A 19,610-nucleotide genomic window follows, 5' to 3' on the forward strand; every position below is an offset into this window, starting at 1 on the left:
TCACCCCTCTTTTTGTCTTGATGACAATAGTCACTGTCATCAAGGCTGAAGGCAAGTCTTTGAATGGACACACTTTCTCCAAGAGAGAATTTACATCACTGGGGAGAATTCCGTCCATAACCTGTTGTGTGTACAAGACAGGAAGTGAAGGAAATCTCTTGAATGAGGCACAAATGACAACAAAAATTCCAAAATGAAGGAACAAGATTTTGTCCTTAGTTAAGTAGTCTAGTGCTAAGGAAAAGTTAACTGCACACACCAACACTCAGATTTTAAATGACATACAATATGCAGACTATGAATGGAATGTACAAGTTTACATTCACTGATCGACCACGAACCAGCAATCCACTTACAGCTGAAAGAAAGAATGGGCATGGTGGTATTGTGCTGGCTTCTGGTAGGTGTATGTTGGTAGAGCAGTTTATGGAGAACATTGAGGTGAAAGTCAATTGTTTTGGATTAGAGAGAGGGTCTGTCTCATCCTATCTATAGGAATTCTCAGTTTGTTTTTCTGTCCTGAAACGTGATGATTTTCGACATGTAACCCATTGAATCATTCTTAACGTTCTCCAGGACGGTAGGGCCATTCACTGAAGACCAGAAACAATGGTGGCCAGTCTCCATCTTCTTTGGATGAACAACCTTCCTATTAGCAGGTCACAGTATTGAGTCTGAGGTAGGGAGAGTAAACGGATCCATCGATCTTTACGGAGGTGGACTGATGGAAGTGGGACTGGGTGCTACAACTTTGTGTTGCGGTGGAGTGATAGTATGCTCTCGACTTTCTCCCTTGAACCTCTCATTTTGAGCTCGTGGAGAGGAGGACTTTCCCCGAAGGATATCTGCAATCTGACAGACAATAGAATATATTTTTAAATTAAATCAGAAAATTACAAGTTCTTTTGATAACTCAATCCGATATAACAACTTTAAACAAAAACAAAGTCATGTTTAGCATTTTTAGGTTGCTGTCATTAATCAATTCTGTTGAATCCTTTCCTGACCAGAGTTTTTTTTAAGCTTAAAGTATTACTAATCCCAGGACCCTGCATTCATTATATCTGGTCTCTCACAGTACACAGAACATGGAAATGCAATTATTTTAGTGAGTATATACTAGTAAATACCTTTTCTCATCAGCAGTTTATAGCAGTCTTGGGACTTCTATCAGTGTCTGGTTAAAGCTTGTAGGAGGAGTTTTTATTATCTGACTGTCCTATGAGGATGCATGACCTCTAAATTTTTGTCTTGATAGTGCTGATTGGCCCTGTGCAGATCACATGTACCCTCCCCAAGAAAAAAAAAAAAACTCTCTAGCAATACACACCAAACTGAGCATGTGCAGACTGACTCCAAGGACTCTGTTCTAGCAGGAGATCAATTGGAGACAGTGGAAGAAGTGGAGGATCAGAGAAGACAGGATCAAACAGCCTTTTTACACAATGTGCAGGATTAACCCCTTGGGTTCCACAATGAGTATAACAAGCATGTTTTACTGCATATACAGACTGATGATAGTTAACAGTATGCAACGGCAAGACAGAATGCAGGATCTCTAGAAATATACTTTGGCTGGGTAAGTCCTATATTTGGGTTATGTCTAGATATGGCCAGATAACTTTATTTGAAGCTGGTGCCCCAGCATGCGGTTGACTACCTATTCTTATTGACTTATACACCTATAGGTAAACCAGATGTGCCTGTATACTCTTGCACATGGGCTGTCCCCTGTATACCCCTGACTTATGTGATACAACCCAGTGGGACACCAGAGGGACAGTGACATTAGGTATGTGATTTGCAAACCATTGTCTCTATTTCTTTTATAGACCCACGAATACACGACTATACTATATGTGAGTGCTCCACTCATCCTTTTCCTCCTTATTTGGTACCGGGTGGTCTTAGTGTTTGCCGAACAGCCCCCCTGGTTTTTTGAGGCCCCCACCTATCTCCCCTGTTTTAGATCCAGTGGGGTGCAAGGTGCCCTGTGGATGTGATAGCTTTCGAATTATCTCCATGTTTTTATTGATGTGACCAGGGCCATCTTACCGAATGGGCACACTGGGCAGTTGCCCGGGAGCCCCACTTGCCCAGGGGCCCCACCTGCCCAATAGCCCAGCCCCAGCCAGGCATTAGTCCCGATTCCCATCTGCATCCCGCCGCCAAACTTAGCAGATGGCAATCGCCTGTTGGCCCTGTGCTACTGTAAGGCCACTTGGGCCGTGGAGGGGGAGCCCACAACTGCAGGAATGCCTGTCTGCCTCCACAGGAACAGACGCACACAGGACAGTCGAGTCTGACTCCCGTGCGTGTGTGTGTTCATTAGACCCAGCCCCCAATTTGGGAGCTGTCATTAGCCTGTCACTGCTGTACCAATAAATATCTCCTTATCGATAATTTGCATTTTTATTCTCGTGGGTGATGGTGTAGGCAGGGCCCCAGTGCACTGCATTGCCCGGGGGCCTATAATGCTCTTAAGATGCCACTGGATGTGACTCTTTGAACCGGAGCCTGGAAACACTCCGTAAGTAACGTATGTGGACCCACCCATGCCATATATGATACCTGTACATATATACACGTGTTGTAATTGATATGATTTTCCCCTTATAGACCATATCTACATTATCTGCAAAGCTATCCCTGAGGAAGGAGCCAAGTGACTCCGAAACGCGTCGGGTATGTCTATGCACCCTCTGCATGTAGATATCAATATAGATATTGTATAAAATTACACTGTGGTAATGTGTACCCCATATTTTACTGTGCACCATATTTTTTATATATTTGCTACTCTGTCATATGTAACTTTTTTTCATAATAAAACTTTTGCATTATAATTATATGTCTACTCTTTGAGCTTTAAAGTCCCACTGCATGGGGGGGAACCTCCTTTCCTACAAAAATTATAGGGATGTGGGCATGGTAAGCAGAAATTTAAACCTCAATTATTTTTGACAGTAAAAAAATAATTCATTTTTACTCTGGTCTTTGAATAAACCCATCAAAGTGGTAGGTAGGCCTTGTTTACATGGGCAGCAATTTTTTTTTAACAATGCCTTCCAAACCCACATGTTGGTGTCAATGGCACCATGCTGCAAATGCAAGCAAAAAAAATAAAAAAATCAGCCCAAAAAATAAATGGCATTAAGGAGGCAACAGTATTCATTGCGGATTGCTTTTCAAAGAATGGTAAAGAATGTCACAGGTGTCAATGAGGCCTGCCAGTAGACATTTGCCAACTGCTAAAGATCATCAGTGTATGGGAGAGTGAACACGACTATCCTAAGACTGCAGCTTGCACATTTCACATAATATTCCCTTCATGGTGCACCTAGCAATGAGTAAAGTCATTTTAGTATTTAAACCAGCTATTTCCTCGTGCTTGCAAAGAATTTATGCAGTAAAAACATGATATAAATAGTGTAAAAGGTGACACTTCAAAGAAGTGATGTTCATTTTTTTGAACCCTAACCTACAAAATCACCACTAAATAGTGCATGACACATGTATTTAAAGCTGAATTATGGGAAGTGGAAAAAAAAATATGCTTGCAGTGGGGCTCTCCCTTGCATTGCAAAGTTTAGATACTTCATTTTTGTCTAAGGTACCAGTAAAAAGCACTATTTTTGCCTCCCCTTCCTCTTCCCCCTTCCTCATCATCATACTAGCGAAATATCTAACGGAACCCTTTCTGACTTCATTGGGTACCTTATTTTAGAGCGGGGGTTACATTACTGGGTCTCTGTGTTTCCCTATGCAATGGCGGTAGATCATGAAAACATCACAGCACACTGCCCTTGTACTCCTCTCAAGAGCCATTAGCCCTGTTGAAAGCTGGCTGACTCCTAGAAGGAGTTATGCAGGTGTCAAAATGCCTTAAATAATTGGATGTCAGTTTGGAGGAGTGTGCATTTACATGTAGACCACCCTAGGTAATGCCCACATGTCTGAAAGAACTACAATCCAATGAATGAAGGGGGTGGACCAAGGGCAGACAGGTTGGGAAGGAAAGGGCTAGATCAGCGATCTCCAAACTGCGGCCCATGGGTCGGATGTGGCCCATGGCTTGCCTTTATTCATCCTCTAGGGCAGTGGTCCTCAACTCTGGTCCTCAGGGCCCACTAACAGGCCAGAATTTAAGTATTACCTTGGGGAGATGCAGACTAGAATACTGCAATCACTGAGCAGCAAATGATATCACCTGGGATGTATTTCAGTTATCTTGCAAACCTGGCCTGTTAGTGGGCCCTGTAGGCCAGGGTTGAGGACCACTGCTCTAGGGCAATATTCCTCCCACTGACACCAACAATGGGGTACTATTTCTTCCACTAACACCAAAGATGGACCACTATTCATCCTAGTGACACAATAGATAGGGCATTATTCCTTCAGGTGACAACATAGATGGGGCACCATTCCTTCCACTGACATCAAAGATGAGACTATTCTTCCCACTTATACAAATGATGAGGCACTATTCCTCCCACTGACACCAATGACAGGGCACTAATCTTCCCACTGATACCAGTGATGGGGTACTATTCCTCCCATGGACACCAGTTATGGGGTGCTATGCCTTTCACTGATACCAGTGATGGGGCACTAATTCTCCCACTGATACCAATGAAGCAGCACTAATCCTCCCACTGATAACAATGATGGGGTACTACTCCTCACACTAAAACCAGTGATGGGACACTTATCCTCCTACTGATACTAATGAAGGGACACTAATCCTCCCACTGATAATGATGGGGGTACTATACCTCCCGCTAATAACAACGATGGGGCACCATTCCTCCTACTAACACCAACAATGGAGATTATTCTTCCCACTAATACCAATGATGAAGCACTATTCCACCTTCTACTGCCCACAGGCCTTATGTATTTTTTTTACCCCTGCTAACCACCAAGTATGAGGCATTTTCTACCCCCACTGGTCGCAATCCAGCCATCCTAAAATCTAAAGGACAGTAAACTGGCCCTTTGCTTGGATAGTTTGGAGACTCCTGGCTTAGGTGATAGTTACATAGTTAGCATGGTTGAAAAAAGATACAAGTCCATCTAGTTCAACCAATAATATATGATAACGTACTTCCTTCAGCTTGGAAATTAGACAGGCACTATCTGACTTGCTTCAACTTCGAACGTACATTGTGAGAATAAGATAAAAGAAAGCCTGCCAACAAACCAAGGACTTGTAGCTGGAGTAGCATAAAGGGAAGGAGGCTCCTTAGTGTTTGCCCCTCTGGGGGGCAAGTTAGACCTCGGGCCTATAGAACATAGGAGAGCTGGTGTAGCACTGGTGATACGACACCCATCCTATGGCACCTCACTGATGAACAGTAAAGTAAGTTTGTTTTCTACAATTCTGGAACTGCGGTCAATTACACATCAGATCTAAATGGGGAAAAATATCATGCTGGACGTCTAAACTGATATGGACTGGGTAATGTGTTAGGAACAAAAAGATACCACATCGTTTGATGGAAATTAAAATGATCAACCTACAGAGGGCTGAATTCAAAGACACCCAAAAATCAAAGTGAAAAAATGATGCAGCAGACTAGTCCATTTGTCTGAAATTTCATTGCAGCAACTCAAAATGGTACTCAGTAGTTTGTATGACCCCCACAAGCTTTTATGCATGCCTGACAATGTTGGGGCATGCTCTTAATGAGGCGACGAATGGTGTCCTGGGGTATTTTCCTCTAGATCTGGACCAGGGCATTACAGAGCTTCTGAACAGACTGAGGTGCAACCTGACGGCATTGGATGGACCGAAACATAATGTCCCAGATGTGTTCTATTAGATTTAGGTCAGTCGAGCGTGGTGGCCATTCAATGGTATCAATTCCTTCATCCTCCAGGAACTGGCTACATACTCTCGCCACATGAGGTCGGGCATTGTCATGCACCAGGAGAAACCCAGGACCCACTGCACCAGTGTAGGGTCTGACAATGGGTCCATGTATTTCATCCCGATACCTAATGACAGTCAGGGTGCCATTGTCTAGCCTGTAGAGGTCTGTGTGTCCCTCCATGGATATGCCCAAACCATCACTGACCCACCACCAAACCGGTCATGCTGAACGATGTTACAGGCAGCAAAATGTTCTCCACGACTTCTCCAGACCCTTACTCATCTGTCACATGTGCTCAGGGTGAACCTGCTCTCATCTATGAAAAGCATAGGGTGCCAGTGGCGGACCTGCCAATTGTGGTGTTCAATGGCAAATGCCAATCAAGCTCCATGGAGCCGGGCAGTGAGTACAGGGCATATTAGAGGACGTCAGGCCCTCAGGCCACCCTCATGAAGTCTGTTTTTGATTGGTCAGAGGCAAAACACACCAGTGACCTGCTGGAGATCATTTATAGGGCTCTGGCAGTGCTCATCCTGTTCCTCCTTGCACAAAGGAGCAGATACCGGTCCTGCTGATGGGTTAATGACCTTCTATGGCCCTGTCCAGCTCTCCTAGAGTAACTGTCTGTCTCCTGGATTTTCCTCCATGCTCTTGAGACTGTGCTGGGAGACACAGCAAACCTACTACATTGGCACAAATTGATGTGCCATCCTGGATGGACTGCCTGTGCAACCTCTATAGGGTCCAGGTATCGCCTCATGCTACCAGTAGTTACATGGACCCTAGCCAAATGCAAAATTAGTGAAGAACAGTCAGAAAAGATGAGTAGAAAACACAATTTCAGTGGCCACCACCTGTAAAACCATTCCTGTTTTGGAGGTTGTCTCATTGTTGCCCATCTAGTGCACCTGTTGTTAGTTTTATTAACACCAAAGCAGCTGAAACTGATTAACAACCCCCTCTGCTACTTAACTGACCAGATCAATATCCCAGGAATTAATTGACTTGATGCTATTCTCTGATTAAAAAGTGTTCCTTTAATGTTTTGAGCAGTGTATTTGAAGTATTATATACACTACCTTGGGAACGTGGCACTGCCTTACAGGGGACTTTGTAATGCTATGCCTTTATAACTGTTATATGCAAAACCACGTTTTTTTCACCTTGCAACCCATGTTTAACTTAAGTAAAGAAGCAACAAAATGAGAATTGTGGTCACTGAAGTTGTATGTAAGATGAGTGCACCTGTTTAAAGGCCACAGGCAGTCATAATGGACGTCTATGGAGTATTGTGTAAAATTGTGCTCAGCTGGAGTTGGAGTGTCCCGTCAGCAACCGGTTTGGGGTGGGAGTGATGATGGTTCAGTGATGGTGGGTGACCAGGTAGGTTCCTCCTGTGCACCTGCAGTGTCACCTGGGCACCAAGGTAGCATGAGCCCCATGGGTGGGAAGTGACCACTTAAGTACTTGGAACCGCATGTAAAGTGCAGTCAGTACCCCTACCCAGGTCTAAAGACAATAAAATGAAACCTACGTAAGCATGTTTTGGAACCAACAGGTCAAGGTTGGGGCTTCAGCTTGCCATTCCTGAAAAGCTATATCCATGGGCCCAACCCCCCCCCACCAGGGAACCGGTTTGGCAACCCAGACACCAGGAAACCCTCTAACACAGATATCTCAAATAAAAGCCTGTTTCTGTTTGATTAGTGTGTATCTGCATGTCACTATTTACATAAAACTCTCATTCTTTGAAAAAATAAAAAAAACTGTCTGTCAATCAAACTATAGCCTTTCTAAACCTTTTCAACACAAAGGAAAATACTTTTCTGGTCTCCAGTCTTTCCAGTCTCAAGAAACCCCTGCTAAAAATGACTATATCTACAACTCATAATACATTAGTGTGATGGTCCATGGAGAGAATGCTTCTTACATTGGTGTTCATTGTGAAGAATTACCCCTTACACATAACTAAAAAGATCAATGTCCGTGGGAAAGAACCCTAGTGTTCTATGGCAGTGGTTCTCAATTCCGGTCCTCGGGACCCACTAACAGGCCAGATTTTAAGTATTACCTTGGGGGATGCAGACTAGAATACTGCAATCACTGAGCAGCAAATTAGATCACCTGTGATGTAATTTAGTTATCTTGCAAACCTGGCCTGTTGGTGGGTCCCGAGGACCGGAGTTGGGAACCACTGTTCTATGGAACCCTGGTTGAGAAACCCTGCTCTAGATATTGAATACTTTTTGTTTTACTGCACCTGGAACATAGTTAACCACTTGCCGACTGCCTAACGCAGATCTACGTCGGCAGTCAGCCCCTCACAGGCAAAGCGACGTAGGTCGTCGGGGGAGAGGGAGAAAGTCAGGCGGCTTGTGTAAACAAGCTGCCTGTCATTCTCCCCTGTGTATGAATGATGATCATACGGTTCTACTATGTAGAACCGTTCATCACTGTTCATACATCTGAAGCCACAGCCAATCACAGTAGAAAGCACGCCCCTAGGGACACACATAGCCCCTCCCTTTCAAAAAAAGTTAACCCCTTCACTGCCAGTGTATTTTTACAGTAACAGTGCATATGCATAGCACTGATTACTGTAGAAATGTCACTGGTAACCCCAAAAGTGTCAAAAATGTCAGTCAAGGGTCCAATCTGTCCGCCCCAATGTCGCAGTACCGCAAAAAAATCGCAGATCGCCGCCATTACGCGTTAAAAAAAAAAACAAAAATGACAAAAATCTTTCCCTTTGTTAGTAAACACGATAACTTTTGCGCAAACCAATCAAAATACGCTTTTTGCGTTTTTTTTTTACCAAACATAGGTAGCATAAAACAAATTGGCCAAAAATGTTAAAAAATTTTGATTTTTACATTTTTTTGGGGGGGAATTTCATATAAAAAAATGTGAAAAATATTGCTATTTTTGCAAAATTTACGCTATTTTTTTGTTTATAGCGCATGATCAAAAAATCGCACAGGTGATCAAATACCACCAAAAGAAAGCTCTGTTTGTGGGAAAAAAAGGACGCCAAATTTGTTTGGGTACAGCATCGCACGACCGCGCAATTGACCGTTAAAGTCACGCAGTGCCGAATCACAAAATACCCCCTGGTCAGGAAGGGGGTAAAATCTTCCGGGGCTTAAGTGGTTAAAGTGATTGTAAAGTCTCATTTAAAAAAAATGATAATAATAACAACAAACATGTTATACTTACCTGCTCTGTGCAGTTGGTTTTGCACAGGGCAACCCAGATCCTCCTCTTCTCAGGTCCCCCGTTGCTGCTCCTGGCTCCTCCCTCTTATTGAGTGACCCCACAGCAAGCAGCTTGCTATGGGGGCACCCGAGCCGAGCTGTAGCTCGGTGTGTCCATTCAGACATGGAGCTGCCGTTCGGCCCCGCCCCCTCTCTCTCTCGATTGGCTTACTGACTTTGATTGACAGCAATGGCACCGCTGCTGTGTCTCAGCCAACCAGAAGGGAGAGCTTTCATATGGTACAGATGTACTGTAATAGGCCCTGTCTGTACCATGTGATCACTGTGACCAATTACAGAGATCAGCACAATAGTACACAATGAATGGCTATGAATGAAAGCTGTCATGTGATCTGCTGTAATTGGTCCCAGTGATCACATGGTACCTGCAGCGGACCATTACAACGATTTGTCATCTGTCTGGTGGACATAGAGAGTGACAAATAGCACCACAGTGTGGGCCTGGCCGTGCACGCAAGGCGGGATCCTGGGAGGACGTTGTCTGACATCCACCCAGGATGGCAGCACTCCCGCTCCCACGCCCGCAGTGAGAGAGCCTTAACGGGGTATGGTTTAATAAAACCAGAGCCTACTTTGCTCTAAGTCAAGGGCAAGGTGGCAAATAATCCATATCCTTACTTCCTGCAACAAGTCTGCTCAGGCTGAGATTATGTAATATTGGCATGTGACATCATCAATTACCCCGGACACAGCCAGGAGCAGACACCCCCCCCCTTCCTGCTCCAGGCCAATAACAGAAATGTTGCTAAGATGGATGAACTTTCATCCCCCAGGGCCAGGGACACCATTATTAAAGCTGTAAAGAAATCAGGGACACATTCTTTTAACCAGGGACACTTTCTTTTTTCTGGGGAAAGCCCCTAAAATCTGGAACTTTCCCCTGGAAATCAGGGTTGTCTGGTTACCCTAATGTATAACATGTTCAATAGGTAAATAGTGCATGTTTTATAGAGGTCAAAAAAATGAGGGCAACTGAGGAGAAAATAGGGACACAGGGATTTGGTTCCAAACCAAGGGCTGTCCCTCCAAACTATTAAATAGGTACAATACATAGTACAAAATACCTTATGTGGGTGTAAAGTTTCCAAATAGCACACTAGTAATTAATAAAACAACCTGTCCTTTTTATGCATACCTTACCTGGAATACTGGAGTCCAATTAGTGAAATGTAATGACGACCCTCAAAAAGCCATTTTATTACATGGTAATTCTGCACTACCACATTTCACCAGCAGGTGGGGGAAGTGAAATTGTAACTATAGCACTCTATCATGAGAACTTCATTGGGCTGCAAGAGCAGAGTTCCCCTCAGTGGTACCACACTCCAAATATATAAATAATTTTTCAGTTAAATATGTGGCCTTGCGAGTTTTTTTAACATGAGAGTAAAGCCTCAGTGGCATGCTTACAGCACTAAACAAAGAAACGTTTGCACAATGTGTTAGTGTAGTGAGAAAAATCTCATACCACTTCCTACCGGTCTGAGCTCTGAAGTGACGTCAGCAAGGACCCTCTCACCCAGGGTATGATGCACAAGATTATTCATAAACAGAAGTGACAGAATGAGTCATTTCTATGTTATACAGAGAATCTGTTTACTGTGTAAAGCATATTCAATATTTTCTTCCCGTCATTGTGGAATGAATATATACACTATTTTGTCAAATGTTTTGGGAGGCCTGCCTTTACACACACATGTCTCCACTCTAATTCATCCCAAAGGTGTTCGATCGGATTGAGGTCAGGTGCAAGCCAGTCAAGTTCCTCCACCCCAAATTTGCTCATCCATGTCTTTATGGACCTTGCTTAGTGCACTGGTGAGCAGTCATGTCGAACAAGAAGGAGCCATCACCAAACTATTCCCACAAAGTTGGGAGTATGAAATTGTCCAAAATGTCTTGATATGCTGACGCCAAAAGAGTTCCCTTCACTGGAACTAAGGGGCCAAGCCCAACCCCTGAAAAACATCCCCACACCATAATTCCCCCTCCACCAAATGATTTGGACCAGTGCACAAAGCACGAGTCCTAACCTCAAGCCGATAGAACACCTTTGGGATGAATTAGAGTGGAGTTTTTCCAACAAGTCCTTCTTGTCCACATCAGTGCCTGACCTCACAAATGCGCTTCTGGAAGAATGGTCAAACATTCCCATAAACACACTCCTAAACCTTGTGGACAGCCATCCTAGAGGAGTTGAAGCTGTTATAGCTGCAAAGGGTGGTCCAACTCAATATTGAACCCTACAGACTAAGACTGGGATGCCATTAAAGTTCATGTGCATGTAAAGGCAGGCGTCCCAATACATTTGACAATAAAGTGTATATTGCAGTTAGTCGTATAGCCATATCCTACCAAGGCCACACATAACATGAGGCAAGATGAGACTTTGCCTATAAGGGTAGGACAAAGATACCTTTTTTCTGGTGCTATAGATAGACAGATGCCATATCTACATCCCTGTGCTGTTTCCTACTTGGCTATAGTTGCAAGAACATCTGGACTTGCTGTAGGTGGAGGTTGACATTAAAAGAGGGGGTATTTAGAGAGCACAGCAGAATCTACTGTCTTCGGGCTGTCCGTATTCGAACTGTAAGTCTGTAGGGCCCCTATAGTGAATAGGACAGGCAAAAAAGAAGGTAAGGTTCAGAGCCTTACTTGTTCAGTTGTATGTGTGTACATTTGATCTTGAGCTTTGTCAATAGGCTTCCCTGTTAAAGGCATTAAAGCCCAGCTTCAAGATCCTGCTACATTTGGACTTGCAGATGCTCTCCCAAAACTTTCATAAAATGCTGACTAAATGTAAATCAGAATTCATTACTTTATTGGAATTTCCACTCCCCCTGACGTCACCATGTCCTTCTGAAAAATATATACTTCCATATGCAGGGTGGAAGACTTTCTATTCCCCCACAGGTCACTTCTGTGCAGGGAAACAGTACTACATTACCCATAAAGCAATGAAAAATGCAAGGCGTGATGGCCCCATTGTTTGGGTGGAGCTTGTGGTTTAAATAAGGGTGGAGCTGGACCTGGGGTGGAAGCAGAGCTGCATCTGATGAGGCATGTGCAATGGGAGGTTCAGGCCAGGAGTCTTGGACTTTTGGGTCCGCCTACTACAGCGAGCGGTGGCGTAATTACGTCACTCGTCGCTGTAACAGAACTAAAACAGGAAAGTTACCAGACTGGACAGTGGTTACGCGCTGATGTCATCCCGTTCATTAGTCTGACATTGTACCCTAGGATGGCAAAGGCTCACCCACAACCCAGCGAGAGAAGAGCACCGGAGCCCACTGGCCTAGGAATAAGGTAAGTATTACAACTTCATCCTCTACCAATAAACTTAACAAGCATTTGACCCTCGTAGTGTGTAGGTTCACGTCAGCAAAATAAATTCCAGGTACATCACAACAAAATACATTATAGGTCATACAGTTAATTGTCTCTGAAAAGTGTCCGTCGCCTGGGTAAAAAAACCTTGCCAGCATGCCTCTGTGAGAATGCAGTCGGGGCTGGTCCAAGGCATTTTGCTGCCTGGGTCCAAGAATGAAATGCTGCCCCCCCCCAAAAAAAAATCACGCCCACCAAAAGGCCCCCACATCTATTGTTTTATACTGTATAAATATACAATTTTGAAAATATTATTTACACTGTTATCTTATTCCATAACTCACCACCGGACCGGTCCACCAAACACCTACTGTCTGTCTTCAGTCCTCCTATCACTCCTGTGTCTGCCTCAGCCACCACCCTAGAAGTTTCAGCCTTCCCTGCGAGAGATGGAGTGTGCTGATGTCTGATGTCATTGTGCCCACCCCAATCACGTGAGGGAAGTTCCCCACTGGAATAGAAATTTTGGGAGTTAATTTGCTGCCCCTCTCTAAGTGCCGCCTAGGTCCAATGGACCCAATGGGACCCATGGTAGGACTGGCCCTGGATGCAGTGATCTCTTTGCAGAGGTCTAACGGAGTCAGAGCCAGAGCGTAATTACATCACCGTTCACTGTACCAGAACTAAAATGGGAACGTTACCAGACTGGTGGCTGGGAGGATAGACAACACAGTGGCCACCGCTCTAACAAACTGGATATGTAGGTGAATCAGGTCTGGCAATGCAACACCCAGTGGTGGCCCGTCCATTAGGGGCGCAGGGGCGCCGCCCCCCATCCATGCATCCGGCCCCATATTCTAAATGCAGGGCGCCGGACGCATGGATTCCAATTTTTTTTTTTTTAAGCATGTGATTAGAGCCAGAGGTTCTAATAGGCTTCAAAAAAGGGTGGGCTCAGAGTGCAGAGCACTGCGCCCTGAGCCCACCCAGTTGTGTGACAATAGTGAATGAATATTTGCTATTGTCACATGGATTCTCCTCCTGGAGAATCAGGAAGCAGGTCCTGAGACCTGTTTCCAAATTGGCTGAAAGGAGAAGCCATGTCATAGGTCAAGGAGGAGGGGGGAGACGCAGGAGAATGAGGGGGAATCCACTGCCGCCGCCGCTGCCTGCCCACAGGTGTGCGGGCTGGTGTGGTCCGGGGTATGGTGTGCAGGCTGGTGTGGTCCGGGGGGGGGGGGCGGGGGGTATGGTGTGCCGGCTAGTGTGGCCTGGGGAGGGGGGTATGGTATGGTCCGTCTGACGCCACCCCCCCCCCCCGACCCATGGAGCACCAGCGCCACTGGCAACACCATTATAGATAATAAGAAAAAACATTTCTGCCCGGAGTCCAGCTTTAAAAATAGTCCACAGACTGAAATAAAGATTTTTTTTTTATTGCATTAAACAATAAAATGGTTTGTGTAGCAATGATGTCATATCATTTCGAAACAAAACTGTATTTGTTTTAACGCAAATTGACACATTTGAGTCAGGTAAAGCTCCAAAATGTAACACATTTCAAATAAAATTAGTTACCTAATTTTTTATTTTTTTTTTGTGGTCTTGAGCTGGTCAGTATTACCACTGGGGTTTCGTAGCTGAGTGGGATGATAACTGCCTCTTTACTCCATGACTAACCAGACCTATAGTTTTTGAATGACTGGTACTCATGAAGTGTATCTCTGTGTGGGAGAGAATCACTAATTCAGTGACCACATTGCATTCTTAGCATACTATAACATCAATTGTATGCACAGTTTAAACAACACTCACCTACACTCACATCCATAATCCGACGGAATATTCATGGGGTGAGCTGACTACTACTGTGTGTGGAAAATGATAGTACTGTTTAAAGGAGAAGTACAGCCAATGCTTGTTTGGCTGTACTCCTGTGGATCACAGGAGTGCAGTTCATTCTGCACTCCTGTCACCTGTTTTCAGCAGACAGCGGGCTGAAGTCCTCTGTCTGCTGACGTCACAGAGCAGGTGCAGGCTCGGGCAAATCACGACAATGGAGTTGGGATCCGCCCACACGCCTGGACCGGCATGTGGCTCTGACTCTGAGACAGGCCACTGAGAGCCTGAGCCGGCTGCACCCGCCCCATGCACAGCCTAGCATTCCAGTGAGTGGGGGGGGGGGGGGTGTCAGAGCAGGGAGCTGCTGACTGACAGATAGCAGCGCTCTGCTCGGGGAGCTCTGAGAATCGAGCGATCAGAGGTGTTAGATCACTTCGTTCTCAGTGTTAAGGGTGCCGGAAGACAGATGCAGCATAGCTAGGTAAGTATGAGTAGTAAATAAAAAAGAAAACATATACTTCTCTTTTACACATTACTCACACATATTTTATATTTGTAACTATAGAACATCTTTATTTTTTACATGACCTTGTGTCATAGGGAATAATGGGTTATCTGAAACAGAGAGCACAGAGAAGCTGTTTGCTACTGGACTGTTTTTCTTTAATTTAAAGAGGGTATGGCTCATCTAAATGAAGTATGCAGGTAGATAAAGGCAGGGGGTTTGAGTCACTCATCAGATTCACTTGGTTGGGAGTATGAATTTGAGTTTGAACTGTTGAGCTCTGTAAACAATATACTGAGTAAAGAACCAATGCACACTGATGACATCACTGTATGCAGTGGCGGCTGGTGCATTGGGGGCCCCCCCTATCCATGCGTCCTACCCCCTAATCTACATGCGGGGCGCCGGACGCATGGACTTCAATGGGCCTCTTTTTTTTTCACCCAGTTGTGTGACAATAGCGAATGAAATCACTATTGTCACATGGATTCTCCTCCTGGCCAATCAGGAAGCGGGTCTTGAGACCCGTTTCCCGATTGGCTGAAAGGAGAAGCCATGCCATTGGGCATGGAGGAGGAGGCAGGAGACGAGAAGACAGGAGGAAGAAGCCGAAGCTGCCATCTGCTGCTGCAGATATCCAGGCAGGGTGAGTGAGCGGGGGGGAGGGGGTCCTGTCCCCTGTCCTGCTGTGGTCCTGGGGGGGGGGGGGGTATGGTGCGCGCTCTGGTGTGGTGGGGGGGGTGGGTGGTATGATGCGGTCCCCTGTGTGCTCCCCTGGTTCCCCCCCCCTCCCACTGTGTTCCCTCCCCTCTCTTCCGGTTGCTGCAGGGGATGTGTCACAATAGAGAACCAGGAAGGGGTCGGTAAATATGTAATTTACCAGCTCCTTCCTTTCCTAAATGGACAGAGTCATAGTCAGTGACATTGCAAAAAAATAAAATAAAATGATAAAAAATAATACAATTAAAATACCAAAAAATAAAAACTACTGACACCAGTGGGTGAACTTCCAGGATTGCAAAGGTCACACTTGCAACAGGGCCCTGGCATTCCACCAGCATGGGGAGGCCCCAAGATGGCAGGACGGAGCCTACTGAAGAACTTGTAAAAGGGTCCCACTGTGGGACCATAATAAAGGGCCCCGCAATGAGATTAAAGGGCCCCAGGATCAGAGGGAAGAGCCCCAGGGGCCAGGGGTCCGGGGGGCCCTTCATGGTTTCTTGCACCGGGGCTCTAGTTACACCTCTGATAGGTGATATATATTTTTACCTGACCTAAAAATGATTGCCTTAAAAAATATTTTGTAGTCCTGAACACCATAATAATAATATATACAAAACACTATACATTGCCCTTACAATGGCCATCTTGGCCATTCAGGACAAAGCGACATTGTCTGCATAAAGCTCACCCCTATTGACTTTATACTCACCTACCCAGTATTTCTCCACCACTCATCCTTCTGTGCATATGGGTATCAGTATGTGACCTCCTCCCATATTGCAGTGTTTGGGCCTTGCACCCAATGTCACATGATGGAGAACACAATGTCACCGCTCTTTCTGATACCAGCCAGCACCCAGTATTTTAGTAGTATGGTATAGAAGCGAGCAGTGCTGAAGAGGTAAGTATGAAGTCCTCAGGGGTGGGCTTTACCTAGACACTGTCACTTTGCCCTAAATGGAAATGATGCGTTTTTGTACGTAATTTTTTTTTATTATACCAGCAATGTATTCCTCACATAGGATCTTGTCATTGGTAATATGGAGGTAACAAAAGCTACCATGGACTGTAAATTGTCCCTGTGGTGAAAATTAAATTGCTTGCAAAAGAATTGTGTAAATATTAACCACTTGCCGACCGCCGCACGACTATTAACGGCGGCGGTCAGCCCCTCACAGACAAAGCAACGTAGGGCTATGTCGCTAGCCTGTGAGGCTCTAAGGAGTGAGCGCGCGCCGCCGGAGGCGCGCTCCCGCTCGGTCACGGACCCCCCCCGCGCGTGTGCCGGCGGACCCGATGTCCGCCGAGCACTCGCAATCGTCCGTTACACCGGGAGAAAGGCAGGCGGCTAATGTAAACAAAGCCGCCTGTCATTCTTCCCTGTGTAAGAATGGAGATCATACGGTTCTGCTATGTAGGACCGTGGATCTCTGTTTTTACACCAGTAGCCACATCCAATCACAGTTAGAATCACGCCCCTAGGGAAACACTTAACCCCTCCCTCTCAAAAAAAAGTTAACTCCTTCACTGCCAGTGTCATTTTTTACAGTAACAGTGCATATGTATAGCACTGATTACTGTAGTAATGTCACTGGTAACCCCAAAAGTGTCAAAAATGTCAGTAAAGGGTCCGATCTGTCCGCCGCAATGTCGCAGTCCCGCAAAAAAAAAAAAAAAAAAACAACAAAAATGACAAAAATCTTTCCCTTAGTTAGTAAACGCAATAACTTTTGCGCAAACCAATCAAAATACGTTTTTTGCGATTTTTTTTTACCAAACATATGTAGCAGAAAACAAATTGGCCTAAAATGTAAAAAAATTTTGATTTTTACATTTTTTTGGGGGGGGGGGGGGGGAATTTCATATAAAACAATTTGAAAAATATTGTTATTTTTGCAAAATTGACGCTCTTTTTTTGTTTATAGCGCATGATCAAAAAATCGCACAGATGATCAAATACCACCAAAAGAAAGCTCTGTTTGTGGGAAAAAAAGGACGTCAAATTCGTTTAGGTACAGCATCGCACGACCGCGCAATTGTCCGTTAAAAGTCACGCAGTGCCGAATCGCAAAATAGGCCCTGGTCAGGAAGGGGGTAAAATCTTCCGGGGCTTAAGTGGTTAACCTATCCCGCTGTTTGTGTCATGGATGAGCAATCGTCCCCAAAACTCTGCTAGGAAACTGGGAGTATCAATCTCCTGTTTCCCCAGCAGTACTCAATGGTTCCTCTTGCCAACATTTACATCATCACAGAACAGAGTAGTAGGATGGAGGTCTGCATTTTAGGCCAATTCATAAAATAGTGGCTGTAGTGTAGATCCATTTGTGAGTCATAGAGTTATCATTACTTAACACTGGAAATAATTCTGTGGTTGTAAGGGAGGCCCATCACATGACTTTCCTATTGGTTTTTTTTATTCTTAATTCACTTTGTACTCCATGTGCTTCTCAGTTGGGACGCATGCAAAGTGTAAAGTACTTTTATTTTATTTTTTTCGAAGAAGCGGTATACCACTAAGGGGTAGATTTCTACATAGCAAACATAGTCCATGGCCTACAGTAACATAGATAACAGCACACATCCACCCACACCTCGTATTGCAGATTGTCGGTAACATACTCCCGTGTGTAGTAGAATTGCCAATGCACTGTAGCTGGGCCCACAATGTTGCCCCTGCACAGTTTTTACATCTTTGTTAGTGGATTAGTATTTTATATACTATTATTTTACACATTGTGGGTCCAGAGGTCTAAGCCCAAACTGCAGAACAGGGTTACAGTTTGAATGGCCCATCTATTCATCTGTCCTAGGTGGGATTATACAGGTTGGACAAACTGTTTCTTTTAGCCTCTCTTTCCATGACTTCAGTGTATCTTGTGTGTATATGATATTTTAACTTGTTGGCAGAGCTGGGACAAGGGGTGGGCAGGAGGGGACAGTCGCCTTCTCAGGCATTCCCATGTGGGGGGGGGGGGACACCGTGTGACAAAAATCGCACCTTATGCATGCTGTAGATCAGTGGTGGGAAACTCGTGGACCATGGCCTCCCTTCCTCCAGGTCATGACTTTCAGACCCTGTTCACACTGGGGCAACGCTACTTGCCGGGGAGCGGCCGGCACGGACTTCATATCATTGAAGTCAATGCAGGTCGCTCCGGGTCGCCCCAAAGAAGCTCCGGACCCTTTTTCTAAGTCGGAGCGACTTGTGTCGCTTCTATTAGAACGGGTCCACAGCTTCTCTATGGCAGGCGACCTACGGCAACCTGTCAGGCGACCAGGTCGCCTGACAGGTCGCCCCAGTGTGAACGGGGTCTCAGTCTTCTCTGACAACTTTTTTGTTTAGTTTTGTTCTGTTTGTTTCTCAGTCATGCAGTGGGCACACTCAATACTGAACACCAGGTGAAATAAAAAAGTGATCAAACAAAAAGTGAACTACAAACAAATGCACAGGGTGTACACATGGTCTTCCCCTGAAAAGAAACGACCCTGGCCCTGATCCCTTGGGGCACAAGACTCATGATGGGAACTGGGGTAATTGTGGTTCACCCAGTTAAAACCAGGTGGGCCCATTCTTTAGGGGACCTGGGGAGGACAAGTCCACCTAAGTACCAAGTGGGGCTCCTCTGAAGGGAGCCCCCATGGGAGGGGGAGACATTCACCATAAGGCCACATGCCTTTCCCCCCCAATACTTTATGGGCAAGTTTGAGGTGTTATGCCCTACTAATCAGGAATGTGTAAAGTGCAAAAATAAATATGTGCTTAGAGGTGTCAAGTACAAAACATTGGGGGCCTTCTGGCAGGTATGAAAACTCCTCTGTTCTCAGCCAAAAGGCCCAGCCCAGAAGGCAGGTATGAAAAAAAGTGTGTGGGGGTGTTGTGACCAAGGTGACATGCTAAATACACTGTAAGTTGCCTCAAAGTGAGTTATTCTGGCACCCCTGGGGTGCAAGGCACCACAGGTTCCCTGACAGCTACTGCTGTAATAAAGTTCTGCAACATTCCCACTCTACACTGGCTCATAGCCAAAAAAAAAACACATCTTGCATACGCAACCAAAC

General features: G+C 45.2%; 1 protein-coding gene across 1 annotated transcript in view; it reads right to left on the reverse strand.

The window, feature by feature from the left end:
* Positions 1-476: 476 nt before the first annotated feature.
* The window catches only part of BCL3 (BCL3 transcription coactivator), a 65,146-nt gene continuing 46,012 nt past the window's right edge, over positions 477-19,610 (reverse strand). The window contains exon 7 of the mRNA XM_082274408.1: positions 477-852. Coding sequence (XP_082130534.1) covers positions 709-852 — 144 coding nt within the window. The 3' untranslated portion in view covers positions 477-708. The remainder of the gene's footprint in view (positions 853-19,610) is intronic.

This window comes from Pelophylax lessonae, assembly GCF_965119305.1.
Source record: "Pelophylax lessonae genome assembly, chromosome: 12".
In the NCBI taxonomy this organism is placed as follows: domain Eukaryota; kingdom Metazoa; phylum Chordata; class Amphibia; order Anura; family Ranidae; genus Pelophylax; species Pelophylax lessonae.